Source organism: Plecotus auritus (genome assembly GCF_963455305.1).
Source record: "Plecotus auritus genome assembly, chromosome: 1".
Lineage (NCBI taxonomy): Eukaryota > Metazoa > Chordata > Mammalia > Chiroptera > Vespertilionidae > Plecotus > Plecotus auritus.
In genome coordinates this window covers 93727157-93747517 of record NC_137770.1, presented here as the reverse complement: position 1 = coordinate 93747517, position 20361 = coordinate 93727157, and the positions used below count along the sequence as shown (strand labels likewise).

The following is a 20361-nucleotide window of genomic DNA, read 5'->3' as shown; positions in this document are numbered from 1 at the left end:
AAGGGAGGCCATTACAAGGCAGGGACTGGCAAACATCCAGGGGGTGGGGAATGGGGGCACTACAGTTTCTCCTAGCTCCTAATTCATAAATCCATGCACTGTTTATTTTCCTAACTAGAGGCCCAGTGCACGAAATTTGTGCATGGAGTTGGGGGGAGGCGGGGGTCCCCTCAGCCCAGCCTGCAACCTCTCCAATCCGGGGCCCCTCAGGGATCGGGCCTAAACCAGCAGTCAAACATCCCTCTCACTATCTGGGACCGCTGGCTCCTAACCGCTCACCTGCCTGCCTGATTGCCCCTAACCGCCTCTGACTGCTTGCCTGGTCGCCCCTAACTGCCCCCGCCACTGGCCTGATCACCCCTCACTGCCTCTGTGTGCTGGCCTGATTGCCCCTAACTGCCCCCCCCGCTGGCCTGGTCACCCCCAATTGCCCACCCCACTGGCCTAGTTGCCCCTCACTGCCCTCCCTGCCAGCCTAATCACCCCCAACTGCCCCCCTGACAGCCTGGTTGCCCCCAACTGCCCCCCTTGCTGGCCTGGTCACCCCCAACTGCCCATCCTACTGGTCTGGTTGCCCCTCACGACCCCCCGCCCCTGCCGGCCTGGTCACCCCACGCAGCCTGCTGTTCAGTCGTTTGGTCATTCCTCACTAACCCCCTGCCAGCCTGCTCATAGGCAGCCATTTTGTGAGGGTGTGAGAATTAATTTGCATATTACCTCTTTATTATATAGGATGGTTTCACACTATTCCCACCATTCATCTTCCTTTTATTTTTACTCTTTCTTTCTTCTTCCTAGCCTGTGACTTAGACCCATCCTTAGCTCTCATGAGCATCAGCTCTGCTAATGCAACCCCAAGATACAATCAAATTCTATACAATTCAATTTAAAAACATGGTTAAATACTTCTTTCCCTGGGTACTGAACATGGAAATATAAACATGTATAATATGGCTCAGGTGGTTCCCTCCAATAGCTCCTAATCTAAGTATAGAAATGGGTATATAAAATAATTATGAACTCATAATAAAGCAATATAAGATTTATTAGTAATTTACAAAAAAATGACTAACATTTTTGGGAAGAAAAGAAGATCTACATGAGAATATGAGAATATTATATCTGAGTTGGTTTTTAAATGATGAACAGGAGTTCAGCAAACCTGAAAGAAGGAAAAGAGCTGATGATGGCATGGACTAAGGCATAAATGTCTGGTGAGGTATTCACTATTGCCAGAAGAAAAGAAGATGACAGGGGAGAAAAGGACAAATTGATAAATCCTGATATAGGATAAAAAAGGGTACATAGGCACCTCTTTGTCCATATTTCCACAAAAATTTCCTTAAGAAATGTTATGGGTATTTTTGGGGGGGGGTTATTTTGGAAGGATCAATTCATTTATGAAAGTATCTGAACATCAGAGGGACATCACAGAAAAAGTCACTAACCTCACTGGACCCACAGAAGGGCAACCTGAAGGTCATGGTTGTGTGAGTGATGGCATTCACTAAGCCCCACAGATAGGAGCCTGACACTAACAGTACACAGAGATGATGAGACATGCTCACAGAAAACAGCAGAGGGTTACAGATGGCAACAAAGCAGTTGTAGGCATGACAGCCAGGAGTGTGCTTGTGACACTGAGAAGAGACGGGGAGGACTAAGCAGCATGCTCTCCAAGGGATGAGAATGATCCTCTTCAGAACAGTTCACTAGAGGCCTGTGCAATTGTGCAAGAACAGCATTATGTCCAAAATGGAAAGACACTGAAAGAAGGTGTACATTGGGATATGGAGGTGTGATCCACCATGATAATTACAATCACGCCAAAGTTCCCCATGACAGCCACACCAGAGAGGGTCACAAGGGCAGTACATTCTTGGACCTCATTTGAATCCAAGTATAACAAACTCTACTTGTGTAAATGTTGCCATTTTATAGGGGGAGAGAGAGCAAGAGAGAGAGAGAGAGAGAGAGAGAGAGAGAGAGAGAGAGAGAGAGAGAGGAGAGGGAGGAGAGGAGGAGGAGGAGGGGGAGGAGGAAGAAAAAGAAGAAGGAGAAGAAGGAGGAGGAGGAGGAGGAGGAGGAGAAATGACAGAAGGTGAAGGGGAGGGGACTGGGAGGAGAATGGAAGGGAAGAAGGTGGAGGAGAGGGAGGGGAGGGGGAGGAGGGAAAGGAGGAGGGGAAAGAGGGAAAGGAGGAGGGGAAAGAGGGGGAGGGGGAGATTTGCAAACCAAATATCATTCAATGCTTACAGCATTAAAGTTTAATATATTCCTCCTTTTTATCTATTTTTTTTTCACAGCACTTACACCTCTGCCATCACCATGGAAAGAGCTTTCCCCAAATATCTGGCTGCCCCTTGACAGGGGGCAGACCTGAGCTAAACTCTCAGCAAACAGTCAAGCCCAGCCAGACTGTGGTAAGAAGTAGAACCAACCACCCAGGCCTTCCCAGTCTAGATCTGCCAAGCCACAGACTAACTCTAGCTACAAGAGGAATAAAAGCTCTGTGGCATGCTACTGAGATGTGGAAACTGCTTGTTGCCCTGGCTGGGTAGTCACGTGCTCTCAGCCATCATTCTCACAGGTATCCTTTCCTTGAATCACTGTTTGGAGTCAAGGTAATTCTGGATGCTCAATAGTGCCCAATGCACTGAACGCCATGGTGACCCATCAAACTGCCAGTGGCATGTAGCAAGAAGCCATCAATGCTTTCTAGTATTCTTCATGCTGAAGGTGGACTATAGTATCCCTTTGTAGATATCAAAGGTTTTGCTGATAAAAGGTGAAACTTCACAGAATTAGTCTCAGACACTTACTCTGCCACCCTTAAAACCCACATTTGTCAGAAAAGCCCTTCCTGTCCCGTGTCAGAAATGACGATCCCATGGAAGTGTGGCGCTGTGAGCATTGCTTGTTCAAACACGATGTACAATAAAAGTAATCGGTACGTTCTTAAATGAACTTCTTCCAGAAGTCATAACTTCACTAGAAAGATCTGAAGAAACCTTTCTTGTAAGCAAATCTAAAAAAAGGCAGTTATATTACATCAGATTTCCATAGATAGTAAAACCCGGCACTGGCTACCCAAACAAACAGAAAGGATCACTGGCAGCTCAGATTTTGGATTCTTCCATTTCCATTTGGGGCCACCACTGACTTTGGATGGAGGCAAATGGAACTGGAGACTAGAGCAGAGAGTCAGGCCCCGCGCGTACTGAGAATGACAGCGGTAAGAATAGGAAACAAGCAAGAAGCAAGTCTCCACCTCCTGTCCTACTCTCCTCACCCTACAGGGAGCTTCTGTTCAGAACCAAGGGTTCATCCCGAGTTCCACCATTTGCCTGCGTAACAACAACAACAAAAGAATCGCACAAGCTAGCATACATGCCATGTCCTGAGTCTAAGACCTTCATTTCACGTTATCTTTCTTTTAAAAAAAAATCTTTATTGTTGAAAGTATTACATATGTACCCTTCCCCCGGCCTCCGACTGACGCCTTCTATCCTGTCCCTGCCCCCACCCCAGGCCTTCACCACTCTATTGTCTGTGTCCATGGGTTAGCATATATGCACACAAGTTCTTTGATTAATCTGTTCCTACCACCCACCCAGACCAGCCTTCTCTCTGAGATAATAAGGAATATGACACTTGCTCTCAAACACGAACGTCACCTGGCAGACATAAATGCACACAGTGAAAAGCCATAACAGAAGCGGGAAGACCTTGGAGCTGCTGAGACCAAGAAGACCTCCAACTTGGCTAGTCTTGGAATCTCTACCTTCTATGGAAGCAGAACCGTTTTTTAAAATGCTATCTAAGTTTGGGACAACCATTACAGTAATTTAGTGTTACTCCTAAAGAGGTCCTGTACTCACCCTACATGACTATTTTTAAGGAATCCATTAAAAATCATTGCTTAAGTAACAGTCTAGTCTTTGGCTAAGGAGAGATCATGTGTTGCTTACATAAAAACTACAGAAAAATCTACCAGTTAATTCAAAATGCATGCCTGAAAACAGGGAAGAGAAATTCCATGGAAATAGTAAAGCTCCTTCCTAATGCACTTAGGTGACTTTAAGCACCACCTATCTTGCATATTTTTCAACTGTTTCCTTCCAAAAACTAAAAATGTCTTGTATTTTACAGACAGTATGTTAGCATTGTTGCCTGTCACACACATAGGCAAATTGTTCAAAAGCTTTGATATTTAAATTAAAATAAAACACAAGCCTAGAGTGGTAAATATTCCTGGATTGAAAGAGTTGCAGCTGATAGACTCCCAAAATTGACTGAAGTCTGTGATATTAGAAAGACGAAAAATTTATCTAGTTTTAGCAAATGTCAAATCAGCAGCTATTGCTTTTAAGATTAATAAAAGATATAATGGTTTCCAGATAGCCTCTAAATAGAGATTACTATGAATGGGGAAGTGATTTACCAACAGTCACCACAATGAGATTTCTTTAAAGGTTACAATCATCAGTTATTTAGCTGAAACACTGCTGAGAATGCCTGGTCATTTCTTGAATAATGCATTATATTCATTGTAGATTTGATCTGTATTATTTCTAAAATAATGGAAAAAACTATCTGTTACCTTCCAATTGCTTAACATATCATTTCCACGAAGTAATTGACTCAGGACATATTACACACTGTCACCTGGGTGTTCTTTCTGCAAGCATAACTTGTAAATAATCTGTACACAATGGGCATCACAAAACAAACTCATCAACCTTTATGGACTTTTAAGAAAAGATGAGATGAATATAGGGCAGAGTGAAGGACCTTTCTGAAGCAGTAAATTAAAATGATTAAATTTCTATATAGTTGGGGTGACAAATTTAAATTTAAGCTCTGCAATTTAATTATTAACATGAATAACTCATCACATTTTTTAAAATGTTGCCTACAATGTGTAAGTCCTTCTCATATAAATTTCCAAATGCCTTTAGGTTTACTCAAGAGACTGCTTGGAGAAGCACAAAGTATAATGTGTATTGTTTTATTGTTGGATTATGAACTGCACTTCCCAGGATGCTACAGGCTATTTATATAAGCTTGTTTATCCATATGAACTTCTTCAAGGGCACAACATAGAAGACCTTAATAAATTAAAACGAATTTCTTTGATGTTGTTCCATGAATGTTTGATCAGTATGAGTAGCAGGTTTGCATTAAAGAACTAGAGTAAAGCAATAAAATATACATATACTGTGTAGCAGAACCAGTTTACAGAAAGTGCCCATTGCATTTTGCATTCCTCCCAACTTCTGAGAATCAGGGTAAATAGTAGAGTCACTATGCTTACAACTACAGTTTTAGCCTCTCACCGGTTTACTAATAGTGGGAACAACATGTTACAACTTGGATTCTCTGCCAAAATCCAATGGAAAGTTTACAATAATAAAATCTGTGATCTCCTTCCAGGCTCCTAAACATCCATCCCAGGCTCCTTGTTTTTTTCACTGACATCACCATGTCCTTCCACCCATGAGGGCAGAGACCATGTCTGCTTTTTTTGTTTTGTTTTTTTCCATCTTTATCATAGTAAGTAGTGAGAGAGTTGATGAGGTGATTGAAGGCCACAAAGCCCAAATGAATTAGTCACACTCTGAAACTGAGAGAATTCTCATCTGGAATTTTTGAAGATGGTGATACAAATTAAGTATCTTTGGAAATGAAAGTGATGTGATAGAAGAACACTTAGAAAGGCAAAAAAAAAAAGGGGGGGGAATTCTAGTTTTAGATCTGTGAACACTTAACTGTAAACCCTTTCTACATATTCCCCTCCCATGTAAAATGAAGGCATAGTTCTTTGTGCTCTATAATTCTGTATCTCTAAAAGGCCATGATTCCAAGAGTAAGCAGGGCTATGACAAAATAGAAGAATGGACAGACAAGGGAACCATTAGATTTTTCTACTTTGGTAGCTACTGCTACCACAAAGAAACTATAAACTGCAAACTACTTAAAAGAAAAATGGAAATAAAGATGATTATCCTAAATAACTTAATGTAAGTCCAGTCCCTCAAGCAACATATTTAAAATTTAATAATAACATTTTGTACGTTGTGTGATTTATAAGCTTTTGCACTTATCCTTCCATCTTGCATGATTTGGAATAAACATGAAGACAGCCTTCTGAATAAACTCTTCTGTATATAATAAATACTTACCAGGATTACATTCCCGTCTTTAGCCTGGGAAAATTCCCTACGACTTTAACCTCTGGAACATGGACTGTTGTGTGGCCAAGTTGACACCTACATTCTTAGGTCAGAGGGCTGTGAAAGGACAGCATAAATGTGCCTTGGCTTGTTTGTACTCTGCTGTCTTAAACTCACATCTTGTCCTTGAGAGCTACTGTGTTGTATGTTCTTCTCAAGCTTTGAATGTCAGTCTTACAGTCTAGAGCCAGAGTCTGGGAACTATGGCTTGTGAGCCCATCTGGTGGCAGCTGCCTGCTTTGTAGGCACAGTGTCATAGGATACAGCCACGCCCTGTCGTCTATGGCTGAATTCATGCTGCAATGGCAGAGTTGAGTTAATCCCCAGAGTCTACGGTAAAATATGTACTATATGGCCCTTTATAGAACATGTGTGCCAACCCCTGCTCTAGAGGAAAATAACATGTTGCAATTTAAACTCTAATTTTCCTTCTCTCCTAAACATACAAAACACAAACCCTAAGTACCGATGGCAAAGAGAGGAACAGACTGACATATGCACATGCACAAAGATGATCACACCTCTGAGCACAGGACTGTAAACAGCACTGCTTCTGACCTCATTTTAATGTAAGTCCTCTAAGGGTTACAGCTCCCCACTACCCCCTTTCCTACAACAGCCAAAAACACGGGCCTCTCCAAAAGCAGCTGTCAAGGTGTCACCACTAACTAAAGAACCTAACTCCTCCCTGAGCGAAGGTTGCCTGAAATTCTGCCAAATGTCCATTTTTATCCCACACTCATCAAGGGTCTAGACTAGGTTAGACACAAGAAACTTGGAGATCCCTAAAGTCCTATGCTTTGAATGACACACCCTTAAAGTTAGAAAAATCAATGACCAACACCACATGTACACTGAAAAACATATGCATACCTACTAAAATGCTAGGAATGCCATAAATTTTTAGGAGTTACAGGAGCACACAAGAAATACCTTTCTTAATTTCCAGAGTGAAGAAGGCCTAAAATTTTAAAATAATGATTTAAAGGTAACTGCACCAAAGATTTGGAGGACAAGTACATGTTTATATTTGCAACTTCTAGGCAATATGTATAGAGACTTGAAACATTAATACATGGCTTCATTTTTTTATTAATCAATAAAATCATTGCTCAAAATGCCTGCTACAGTTGGACTCTGTTTCCTTTTTTTCTTTGGTGACTAAAGACAGAAAATATTAGCTCTATCTTTTCAGCAATATTCTTATACTCCACCCATCAATAAAAATTTGCATGTATTAACATAATTTAAATTAAACCCAGGAAGCACTTTAATGTAAGTCATTTCATTCCCATTTCTCCGAAACCTTATATAAAATACTTTAGGCTGACAAATTTTTTGAAAAGAAAATAGAAATAGAAGAGGTTCATTTCACCTTCACATGGTGTCTTTCTCATGCAGAGTTCAGATTTCCACATTTGTATCCCTTTAAAGGATTTGATATGCAGGAAAAGAAGAAAGGATGATGGTAAACATTTAATCTTAAAGACAGCTACAGAACACCATAAGCCACAATGACCAGAGGCTTAAAACTTACCTTTTACGGATGTGTTTGGAGGTGGGCCTTCCATTCGCAAGTTCCATGGAGGGTCCCCCTGGTTAGCAAAGTCCCTCATTTTCAGATAGCTAATTGTAAGTCGAATGATGGATGCCTTGTCCAGCTGGCTCGTGATGGCTGCAGGAAGAGGCAATAACTTGGCCAATTCATAGAACTCAAAATTTTCTTTTCCCCGGCGGGAGCGTGCAGCATCTCGGGATTTCTCCTTTCTCAATGCTTGTAAACTGAAATCAAAGAAGTGACAAAGTATTGTTTAGAACATATGATTTTCTCATCAGATAGAAACTGCTTTCTTTTTACTTCCCCTTTCCCAGCAAAAAGCTACCAAAAATCTTCTTCAAAATCCATGGGTCATGGTAAAATACATTCCAGACAATGTCCACTAAAACCATAAATTCTACCTCTGGACTTATATGCCATGAACTCCAGTGCAATGAGTAAAAATCATTTGCTTGGTAGGATTTTTCCCCTCAACTGACCATGGATTAACATACATTAGTTGTTTCTGAAACATACGATTTACAGGTGGTACTTGATCTTTTCAGCTATAAGCAATTTAAATGATTGGGCTTGTAGATATCTATTCTCAGATATCTATCATATCTATTCTCAAGCTTGGCTTTGTCCATTTAACTATTATTCTGATGGGATTATAAGCCATCAAAAGGATGCATTTAAAAAAATTATTTGTTATCATCTGAAATAATTTTCAGATGAAAAAGGAAAATGCAAACACAATTCACAGAATCAACAAATAAAATGTGATGTTCTTCCAGCCCTCAGTACCGATCAAGACCTCAGTCAGATAAAGAAAACATCCTATTAAAGATGAAGATTTCCATGTAACTTTATAAATGTGCTGGTAATTAGTTGATAAGAGAATACTTTCATTCTTTTATCAATTGACATACACTAATAATGGATAGATTCCCTAAATTACTAGAGGATAAAACACATTGCCCAGAAAAGTCAACCTTTATGATAATATAAATTTAATATTGAAAGACAAAAAGCGCTGTCTGGGTTATTAAAATTTATAAACATTATAGACATATTACTTCACAGAAGAGGCAACAGGTGGGATCCAGCATTTTTAACTATTCATGTGCATTTCTGTTTGAAGTTTGCTCACATTGCTGAGGGCAGAATCTGGCACCACTGAAGTTGCCTCTGAGCATCTGACAAGAGAATTCCACCTACTCTGAATTGCTCTGTTTTGTGACTGACAAGAAATAAACTCAAAATCAGACCCTGGTGATAGGTAACTGAGCAATATTTACAGTATCCAGATACTATTGAAATCATTTACAGGTACCCATTTTATTGAACTCTGAGGACATTTTAAATCTTTGAGTCTAGCATGTTGTCTTCCCATTATAAAATAGTGAGAATGAGAAACAAGGAAGAAAGTGAGACCAGAGGAATAAATCAAAGTGAGTTTAAAGTGTGGCTCCCATCCTATTAGTAGAATATGGACAATAACATTCCAGGTCACATTAGTGTATACCTTATATTGTTCCTGGTGTAAACATTGTATCCAGGGTAGACACTCAAACTATCTTATTAAATATCTATGTAATTTAAGTAATGCCATAATGTTCTGGTCTAATGTCCCAAATTATTTCATGTTTACTCTATTAATAAAATATTCTGAATTAGCTAACTAATATATTTCGCAGAACTGGACATGTTACTGCTATCATTCTCAGTCTCAGCAGTCTTAGGTGACAAACCTTTGTCTCTTCATATCTCAGGTGGTAACTTAGGCAGAAACGTCCCTAATTTACAAAGAAAAGACTTGTTATACCATTTATATCCTAATATCTTAGCTGGCCTCCATTCAATTCTATAAATGATCCATTCTGGCTTCTTGAAAATCTATAATAATAAAAGCATAATATGCTAATTAGACCAGATGTCCTTCCAGATGACCTTCCGAATAAAGCTAGGGCTGCAGCCACAGGATCAAGACAGCTGCCAGGGCTCCAAAGGTCTACTCTTGCATGAATTTTGCGCATTGGGACTCTAGTTATGTAAATAAAGTGAGAGGAGCCTTAAAATATGACCAAGTATAAATCTAACTGAGATCCAGGTTAACATCATAAGATAAAAGAATGACACATATCCCTATCTATAATACAAGCAATCTACCTAACACCATCTAAGTCATCTGTGCCAAAAAAACCCCTCTCTTTTCACGTTTCTCTACAACTTATGGAGTGCAGTGGTTCAAGTTCAGTGCTCTGTTCTCTTTATATTCTTGTAATTAAATACTACTCCAGAAGGTGGGCTGAACTCACAACTTTTTTTTAGTCCAATAAGTGACTATGATGGAGCTCTGGAGCAGAGGCTGCAAACTCAAGGGCTCCGAGGGTTAAGGCAGGGAATGGCGATGAGTGAAGAGGCCTGGAGGACAGCAGTGCAGGCAAAGATTTTATGAATCTTAAATCCCTTTGGCACACACACTTTCAGCTAACTACAGCTTTGGTGGCAGGCAGGCCTGGTGTTGCCAGAGTTCTGGTTTTTCTATTTCTAAAGAACAAAAACTAAACTTTTACATGGCATTTCAAATTTTATATTATGTTTTAATTTTGTGTTAGCTAATTAAAGTTCTAAATATTACACAAGCCCATTAAAATATGTCAACAATGGAGTAGGGATGCATTTTTATAACTGGGTAATAATTTGGGAGACCACTTTTGAAGGTAGTTTTAGTGGGTGATATATATGATTTTCCTTTAGACATGTCACTCAAATGATCACAAATGGACTCATTTGTTATCTAATTTAATGTTACTAATATTCATGCTGGGAATGTCTCTATTCACCTGAAGCAACCAGAAGATTAGGCAATTATTCTAAAGTTGATTTTAATGCCTGAGCTTATCAATAAACTAAAGAAAATAATAATCCGATGGGGAGGAAAGCCCAAGATCACAGGAAGCAACCCAATGGGCTCCAAAGCCTAGCAGAGGGGAACAGGAATATGTGGACACGAATGCCTTTTGCCATTCTGCTCAATACTGCCCTGACACCTGATTGTTCTAAAACAGCACTGAGCACAACTTACTCTATGTGTTCCTACTCCACATTCTGTTGTTTTTCTGCCCCCCTCTCCTTCTTTTTTACTCTAGCACATACTGTTACCCCACTGGAGTAATCTTCTTGGCCATAATCTCAATAACAAAGGGTTTCCATGACTCCCACATCACATCATTATGCAGACACCATAGTTCAGAAGACTTTCAGAATGATAGCACTGTGTCTGTAATAAGTAGTAATTGGTTTTGAGGGCAACAGCAATAAAATACAGTCAAAGGATTATAGAGGTTATAGAGACGCTGACAAAAATAGATGAAGCTAAGGACCTGAAGACAACAACACAGATTGAGGATTAATCTTTTGTCTGCTTTTGTGAAGTAGAGCCTAGTTATAAGCAATTCTTAAATTGAATTAAGGACTACATTAAAAACTAAAATAAACTTTGTATTTATACATTCTGTTCTAAACCAAAATATATATATTTATAGAATACTAAAGAAAGGATGGCTTATTTGTACATGAGCAAAATGTTTGATCTCTGCCATTTAAAATATGATTAGGCTTCAGAGTCACAATAAGTACTCCCTGGGCCCAAACTCCCACTGCTGATACTCTTCCCCTCAGGCTCTGGAGAGCAGGAAGAAGAGACTACCTTATCCCTCAGCAAATCAAAATGCCAGCACTCTTTGATGAGGATATTATCAACTTCACCAGCACTACCACCAACTAAAAACAAAAAAATCAACAGCCACTTCAAAAGGGAGACAGACATATATAGATATGTAGAGATAGAGAAAAATAGAAGTTGGGAGTCCTATATGAAGTTGTATGTATATATGTATATTTGGGGGAAGATAGTAAATGATTTTCAGATTATCCTTAGGGAGCCCATCTCCCCAACTAAAAGGGTAATGATCTAGTATCTTGAATTTCCCCTAAGCCTTATTAAGTTAAATTTTCCCACTCTTCTTGTCATTGATGTTGCCAGAATTCATTTATCATAAACAAGTATCTCTGGTTTCAATAATATTATTTAATCTATGTTTCTTCTCAAAACCTTGAAATAATTTTTACAAGTTTCTAAAGTTATACCTTATGCACAGATAACAAGCAATCAAAAACTTTTACTAGTAATAACAGTGCACATTAAATGAAAAGTGATTTTTTTAAATCCTTTTATGAATCTTAAATCCCTTTGGCAAGTTGTGTATTTTGTGCAAAGACTCCTGGTGAAGGAGTTAAAGACACATGTTGGCCATTTGCGGCCGTTATGATTCTAACTCACAAAGTTGAGCCTTAATTTTATCATTTTATAAAATGAGGATGACAACTAGGGCATTTTTGGCAAATCCCCTGAGAGTTAACTATAAAGTAGTAAACTTCTTGGACAGTTCTAGATTTTAACAATTAAGATAGTTTATGAACTCTAAATGTGGTAGAGTCCACTTTAGAATTTCACAACAGAGAATTTTAAGAAATTGGAAAGGCTCAGAAATGCCCAAATTGAAGTCAACCCATCCTCAAACTTGGAGCATAGGAGTTAGGAGTGGGGGCTCTGTAGCCAGATTGTGGACCTTCACATCACCGGACAGTTACTCACTGGGCAACCTTGGATAGGCCTCTCAACCTTTTTAGGCCTCAATTTCCTCATCTGGAAAATGGACATTTTAATAGTATCTACTTCATAATATTTCTGAGAGGAATAATTGAGCTAATGTGTGCAAATTGATAAATGTCTACCATTTTGTAAATATTACATAAGCAGTAACTCTTATTATAAAAAATATAAAACTTACATGGGGAAAAAAAAGCCCAATTGTTTTAACCCTAGTACCACATCTGATTACCACCCTATTTCTCCATAATTCTTTATAATTTTCTTTAACCAAACTTCTTTTCTACCATCATGTTTACTACATTTTCTATAATTCGGAATACCTGTTTGCTTTCCTCATTGTCCTCTCAGACTCCTTTCTCTACTGCCACTTATGACCTTCACTTTAGTAAATTTAATTTCCCATGCAGTGACAGTAAAAGTCAAACCAAGGAAAATAAAATCAGAGGCCTAACTTCTGCTTGATGACAACATTAAAACTGCCTATTTTTTTAAAGTCCTACATGTTCTAATAGTGATTATTATCAGCTTCTGTCTGACACCTTTCTCAGTGTCTTCCATACCAGCAGAAGGTAGACGTTAAGTACATGGACTGTGGAGCCAGCTGCCTGTATTTAAATCATGGCTCTATAACTTCCTAATTATGTAGATATGAGAAAATTACTTAACTTATTTTGTCTCAGTTATTCTCATCTGTGAAATGGGATGATAATGCTATCTGCTTCATAAGATTATTGTTGTAATTAAATTTATTTGTTGCAAAACATTTACAATTGTGCCTGGCACATAGTAACACTAGATAAGATGTGTTTAACAAAAAAATCTTAGCTCATCTCATAATTATAGTTCTATGTTTTGAGGTCAACAATGTTCATTTATAATGTACACTCTGTTCTCACCAATATGATTCCTATTCACTGGTTCTGACATATAACATTAGGTTTCTAAGTGAAGTAAAATTCTGTTATTGCAGAGATCTTGATTTTTCATCCTAGTCCTCCTTATGCCTATAGTCTATATGTATTATACTGAAGCTGTACTTAATGAGTTGTTCAAATAAAAAAAAAGTTTCTTAATGACAGATGAAAGGCTTAAAAATAAATAAATGATTTTCTGTTCTAGGAAATGTGGCCATTTTTTAGTTTGCTAAAGTTGAAAAAAATGGCATTCAGTTGCAAAACAAGCAATTTTGTTTATACATAAAAATGAATATCTAAACAGGTGCTAAGGTAATAGGTTACTCCGAAAGCTTGTGACTTCTATGGAAGACTTCAAATTTGCAATGACAATTATTACTTAGAAATGGTATATGCGTACTCCTAGTGGAAAGATAATCTTTCAAAATATCTTCCAAAACATCACAAATCTTAAAGTTCTCCTCCTTGGTAGGCAAGGCCCCAGCCCCAGGACCATGGAGAGCTCACGCAGCACTTCTGGTGCCAGGAAAGTGTGGGAATGCAGCAAGCAGCGTTTGCTGCTTAGGTCTCCACACTGGGGGCAAGGCTGAGTCATGAAATTTTGCTTGTGCGGAAATGAGCAAAACATTTTTTAAGGCATAAAAACTTAAACAGGTACAGCCACGATCACCAAACCAATATTATGAAATTGTCCCATAATTTGCAATTTCTCTGAAGCTGCCACAGAGCTGGATAAGGATGCTACTTGTCCAGGATGGGGAAAAAAAAGACAACTTTGGACTTGATGAGTCATTAAGTTAAGAGAGGTAGGCTATCCTTTGTGGCTGATCAAATTTAGCTTTGCAAAATTGATTACTTTGGTTTATTTCTTCACAGAAATGGTTTATGACAATTATGGAAATAATACAGCTGAGAGCTACAGAACATGATAAAGGGAAAAATAGTATTTATCACAGAGAAACAAATTAATATGTCTTCCTCTCATATGACATCTTCACAATCAGATTTTTTTGAATTATTACTATTTTATTTTTTATTCTTATTTTATTTTTTAAATTTCTTTATTGATTAAGGTATTACATATGTGTCCTTATTCCCCCATTACCCCCCACCCCCAATTTATGCCCCCACCCCCTGCTGTCTGTGTCCATTGATCAGGCTTATATGCATGCAACAACATGGATGGAGATGGAGAGCATTATGCTAAGTGAAATAAGCCAGGCAGAGAAAGATAAATATCACATGATCTCACTCATTTGTGGAATAGAATGAACATAAACTGATGAACGAAAACAGATCCAGAAACAGAGAAACACAATCAGATTTTTTATCATTTTTTATAACTTATAGTTATATTTGTAGAACTGCTTCTGATATAGACATAATTGATATATATATACACACTATCTCTACATGAGAATCCACTCTCTAAGCCTCAATTTTAACACTGACATGTAAACTTTTAGAACACAATAACCAGTTCTTATTAAAGAACATGGCAGGTTTGAGGCATCTATCTATCAGGAAAAGGAAAGGTAGGATCAGAACCACTTTAAATTTTACCTTTTAAAAGTATTTCTAAGGAGCCAGACAGGCAGGTTTTATGGATTTTTTCCTACTTGTTTGCTTAGGATAACCCAGCACTACAGACTTCTACTATTTATCAATTAATCTGGCATGCAGCCTCAAAGGAAGAAGGTCGACCTGTATTAAAAATGCAGCCATCAAAAATTCATCAAAGGCTTCAGCATTTTAACTCATGAACCTTTGAACACCTGCACACTTGTCAGATCTCTGGTCATAGTTAACGGTGAAATCTATAGGTACTCCAGTACCTACACCTGCCCTGACATGAGCTGAATGAGGAGGTTTCCCAGAGAAAAGATAAAGATTCTATAAGCACTGCTTGCTTTTCCTTCATTAGTTTCAATAAAACAGCCCTCCACACATTAACATCATATAGAGTTCAAAGTCAATCAAATCAGCCTACTACAAAGAAAAAGAACCTTTCAGGATTATTTTCCCTATGATTATAAATATCACATTTCTTATAATGTGTTATAATTGAGAAATGCATAAACAACTATTATCTGGTAGGATTATGCACAACATAGCTCACAAATTGAAGTCTTTAAGATGCTCTCCAAGAAAAGGTAATCATTTCAGAAACTTTCCTTTAATGTGTGAAGAAAGCAGTATTGTATATGTTGGAAGTTAAAACTGGATCCTTCAAGTTCAAGGTAAGAACTCTCCTGCTTAACTAATGCACTGCTCATAGCTGTCATCATTAATTTATGTTAGCCTCTGTAAACATCAAGAGTATAATAGGCCAATTTCACAACTAAATATAGATGCACATTTTGCCCTTATATAAATGGCAGATTGCTGCCGTAGATCATCGCTGCAGCAACACGTCAGTAAAGATGCACTGTTTGATGGTCTGATGCTCACACAATATATAAAACCAGTTGTAATGGTTGTTTGGAAGCAAAGTGTAACATAGCAGCAAAATTTCATTTGTTCCACAAACTCAGGATATATTAAGCTTGGCTGACAAAGACTGTTTGATGTGCTAAATCAGTTTGACCTTCATTCTTGCTTTATTTTTCTCATTTAACATGTGAAATGACCATTATTTTTTCCCATGTAAGAAAATATCATGAAATTGGTTGCTTAAAAATGTCAAAAACAACTGCAAATGCTAACATTGAGTAAAGTATTAAAATGAAGATGCATTAAATTTTTTAAAAATATATTCTGACTGAATAATCATGACCCATTTTTTGACTTGTGGTAAATAGATCAAAAGACTAATTAAAGCCATTTAACTGAATGCCTTTCCTCATGTTCAGAAAATGCCTTGTGTACTTTTGAACTTAATAATTAAATTAATTGGTTTTAGCCAATGAGCATTTTTATTCTTAACACTTTAAATAAAAGGATGTAACTCCAGAATGAGTCATTAGAATAGTAATAAGAAAAGCTGAGAGGTCTGCACAATCCTTTTCAACCAATGGTCACCTTGACTCAAATAACCCTCGAATGAGCCACAGCAAGACCAAACTATTCATTGTATGCTTTCGTATCTGCCCAAAACCTCATGAATCAAAGTGTTTTGTTCTTCATTTCCCCCAGAACTTTAAGCCATACCACTGGCAGTTCCATAATAATGGAAAAATTGCTGCTTTACCAAGTAATTTCTCTCCACCCCATAAATAGCACTTTACCTTGGAGCAACTTGTATATTTCACACCTTAAATTTCTATTTACCAAATCAGCTAATCACTTCACAATTGAACTCAGAACAAAAAAAAATTATCAATTAAAGTGGTTGAAACTCCTGCAAATTATCATTTAGGAATGAAGTAATTGCTTTCATCAGGGCAGAAAAGCCCGCCAGAACAGAAATGTCACTTTAGATTAGTGTTCTCACTCCTGAAGCTATGGATGACACAGCTGATATAAGACTAAATGCCAAGACCAATCAATTGCTTTTGTGGCTCTGCTCTGAGCTGCTGTAAAAGGGGCCATTTTCTAGGATCTACTCTTCATTATAGTAAATGCTATCTCCTTGGTAACATAATTCCATTTCTCATAAATTCTGTCTGAGAGCATTGTCCTAACAATGAATGTTTGTGGAAAAGAATGCTGTTGGTTTAATGCACAGAATTCAGTGTGAATGGCTGTCAAACTGCGATAGTTTACTAGTTCTTAAACATAAATTGAAGTCTTATACATTAAAAAGAATTCTTGGTGAGAAATGACTGTCCTGAACAAGGTAAGATAATGTATTTGAAGGTTTTGTGTTACTGGTTTAGAGTTTTCACTGTTCTAGTGTTTATCTGTCCTGTACATTAAACCAGTCAGCTCACACCAGTGGTGGGTGAACACTTCACTTACTTTCTCAGCAGTGCAGTTTTCAAATGTGAAACATCAGAAGCAAATATGGACTCATTAGGCAACTGCATGCAATTTGTCAATAGCCAGAAATGTGTGTGTCGGGGGGAGAGAGAGAGGGAGGGAGGGAGGGAGGAGAGAGAGAGAGAGAGAGAGAGAGAGAGGGAGAGAGAGAGAGAGAGAGTCCCTTGAGCTCAGCCATTCCTGGAAAGCATCCAGATCTTAATTTATATTGTTCATCCCACTGAAGTTACAAGAATCTAGGTTCCTGGCTCCAATTAAAAGGAAATTGAAGAAGCTAATATAAAGAGAAAGCAGTGATTCCCTGCCCTATTTTCTTCAGGTCTGAAGTTTAAGAAGATTTTCAAGACCATGGTCTTTGCCCACCGTGGACTACAGGCTTTCCCATCCTGGCGAGCACACATGTGTAACTTCCATTAACAGTTGCAGGAGTCAGGAGCACAGATTGAGAGGAATGTCTCCTGCTCAATATTTGGAAGGGTCAGAGCATCTCTGCTGAAAGGCAAAATGGGAGGGACTGGTGGACACCCTGTGATGGCGGGACATTTACTGACCATCCATGGGGGCTGGGATTTCTACCACTCCAAGGATCTACAGTGCTACACATGTTGTTTCTGATTTTAAGATTATTCAGCACCACCAAAGATTAACATGGACCTTAACATCACAACAGTAAAAGGTAATCTAAATGCTTACTATCGTTCAGCCAGGATCCCACTGTTTTAAACACGATCTCATGTAATTCATGACGGCCAATCTCAGCGATGAGGGGTGGGGAGAGTAACACCTACGGAAGGCAGATAGTCTCTGCTGGATGCATTTGAAAGTAAAAACAATGTTGTTCTCAGCCCCCTTTTGGGGTGAGCTGTATGAGCTGTATGAGTTTTGCACTTTCCAGTCAATTGTTCACACACAACCACACCCAAAAACTTTGTCTCAGGGGGAGCTTTCCCCAGATTCTGGACTTTCAGTGCTAGAAGCAGGAATGTCCTAGGCAACCCAGAATAGTTGGTCACCCTGGAAGTAATACTGCCCCCAACTCACTAATAAGAAAATCAAAGCAAAGAGAGGAAAAGTAGCTTGCCCACAGCCAATGACGGTTGGAGTTGGAATTTGAATTTTGGCAAGATAACGCAATACATCCTTCTCACTGCAATATATTGTCTCTGCAGCAAGTCTTCATGCTTTCTCTGCTTTATTTAGATGACAAGTCACTGATAAAATTTTATTTGATTTCTAATCAACCATGTAAATTTCATAATAATTGTTATGAAAACATTATGAAATGTCCAATAAAAATCCTGTTTTCCAGGCTTACAAGCACATTCCAATTGGGAGGATACAGGTTTGCTATTAATTGCTGTAAGTCTCAAAATAAATTGCTTTGGAATTCAAATTCAAATGACCTTTTCTGGAAAGAAAATTCATTTTTTTTTCTTTTAATTTTCTTTAAGTGTAATTTCAATCACTTCTGAAAACACAACTAAGTGGAAGAAAGCTTTGAAAACTTTCAAGTTTGATAAGAGACACTTCGAAAGGGGAGAGCATGCTTTGACAAGTCTGATGATATTTAAGCATAAAAAATGAAGGTTATGGTCATGTGAACACTACAGACAGAGCACTTTTACTTGGCATCAATGAACACACTACACTACAGATGCCTGCATTCTTTTGTGTAATGGAGATAATTAAGTAAAATGGTCACCCTTTTCTTTAAACACTACAACTGACAATATAGGTCTATCAGTCTTAAGAGACTATTTACTCCATCCCCCACCTATTTATTTTTAATTCGTGTATTTTTACTTCATCTTTCATCAGGAGTCCAAAAGCACAGTGCATGGTTGCTGGGAGTGTAAACTGTTATGATTTCTGGGCCAATACCTATCCAAAGACTTAGAAATTTTCTTTGGTGACCCAATTTGACTAAGATGTGAACAAATATAATGCTAAATTAATATTCACTGCCTCTCTGATAAGCTTTAGAAAATATATGGAATATTCTCAAGAGATTGAACAAGGATGTTAAAAAAAATCGTCAATGGCTTAAAATTTTTTGCAATATATTAAATGATAAAAGGCAGTTTAAAATTATCAGACCGTCAAATCTCAGAGGGGAGGTAGGAGAGGGTGGGAGTAAGGGAGAGATCAACCAAAGGACTTGTATGCTTGCATATAAGCCTAACCAATGGACACAGACACCAGGGAGGTGAGGGCATGAGTGAGGGGGGGGGCAATGGGGGAATAAGGATACATATGTAATACCTTAATCAATATAAAAAAATAGAAAAAGAAAAAATATACATATAAAAAATATTGATAAACACACACAAAAAAAATTATCATGTATGGTGAGATCAAATTCTATATGGCAATAGCCCTATACCTATATAGATAGCTATAGTTATAAAATATACCCAAATCTGGATTAATGAAGCAAAATATTAAAACTGGTTATTTCTACGTGGTAGAAATTCCTTGTTTTGTCCAGGGGAGCAAGGCGGTAACTAATTTCTCAAGTTTCTTAAATAAACATGCAATTCTTACTATAAACATTTTTAAAATGTAATTTTATGGAGTCCAAGTTGAGCCTTGGAAACAGCATGATGCTCCAAGGTATTTTTAATTTAATGAATCGTTTTCCTGATAGTGCTATCAAGTGCCACCCTGTCAACTACTTCTTGCAATAGTAGAGCCTGAAAACTATTTGGGGGAAAAGCTTGGCTGGGTCATTCCTCTAAAAGAGAACTAGAAATAGAACAGTAAGGAAAGGGCTTCATCCCCCCTGAAGTTCCCTCACCCAGGTCTCCAGCCAGATGACTGAGTCATTTAGCCATGCAGACAGGCCCCCATGTCCTGCGTGGTCCCTCTAAACCCCAGAACAGAGCTTTTCCCAGTGCACCAGGTGCCAGCTGCATGGTTGGGGCTGCAGAATACTCCCAGTTAATGACTGACTTTTTCTGTGTGTCACTAACACCTTGACAACCTGACGGCAGCTGTAAATCCTTACCCAGGAGAAAACACAGACAAATAAACACACAAAATATTGCACATTCCTGAAGCACATTATCAGAA

At 38.2% G+C, this 20361-nt stretch overlaps 1 protein-coding gene across 17 annotated transcripts in view; it reads right to left on the bottom strand.

Moving 5' to 3' along the window:
• NPAS3 (neuronal PAS domain protein 3) overlaps positions 1–20361 on the bottom strand; it is a 914130-nt gene that overhangs the window by 618629 nt on the left and 275140 nt on the right. For 9 of the 17 annotated variants that reach the window (XM_080673304.1, XM_080673306.1, XM_080673305.1 and 6 more), the window contains one exon: positions 7774–8018. In XM_080673304.1, the coding sequence (XP_080529430.1) occupies positions 7774–8018 (245 nt within the window). Of the gene's footprint in view, positions 1–7611; positions 7663–7773; positions 8019–20361 lie in introns of all 17 variants that reach the window. The other 8 variants (XM_080673292.1, XM_080673302.1, XM_080673301.1 and 5 more) reach the window with 1 other exon arrangement.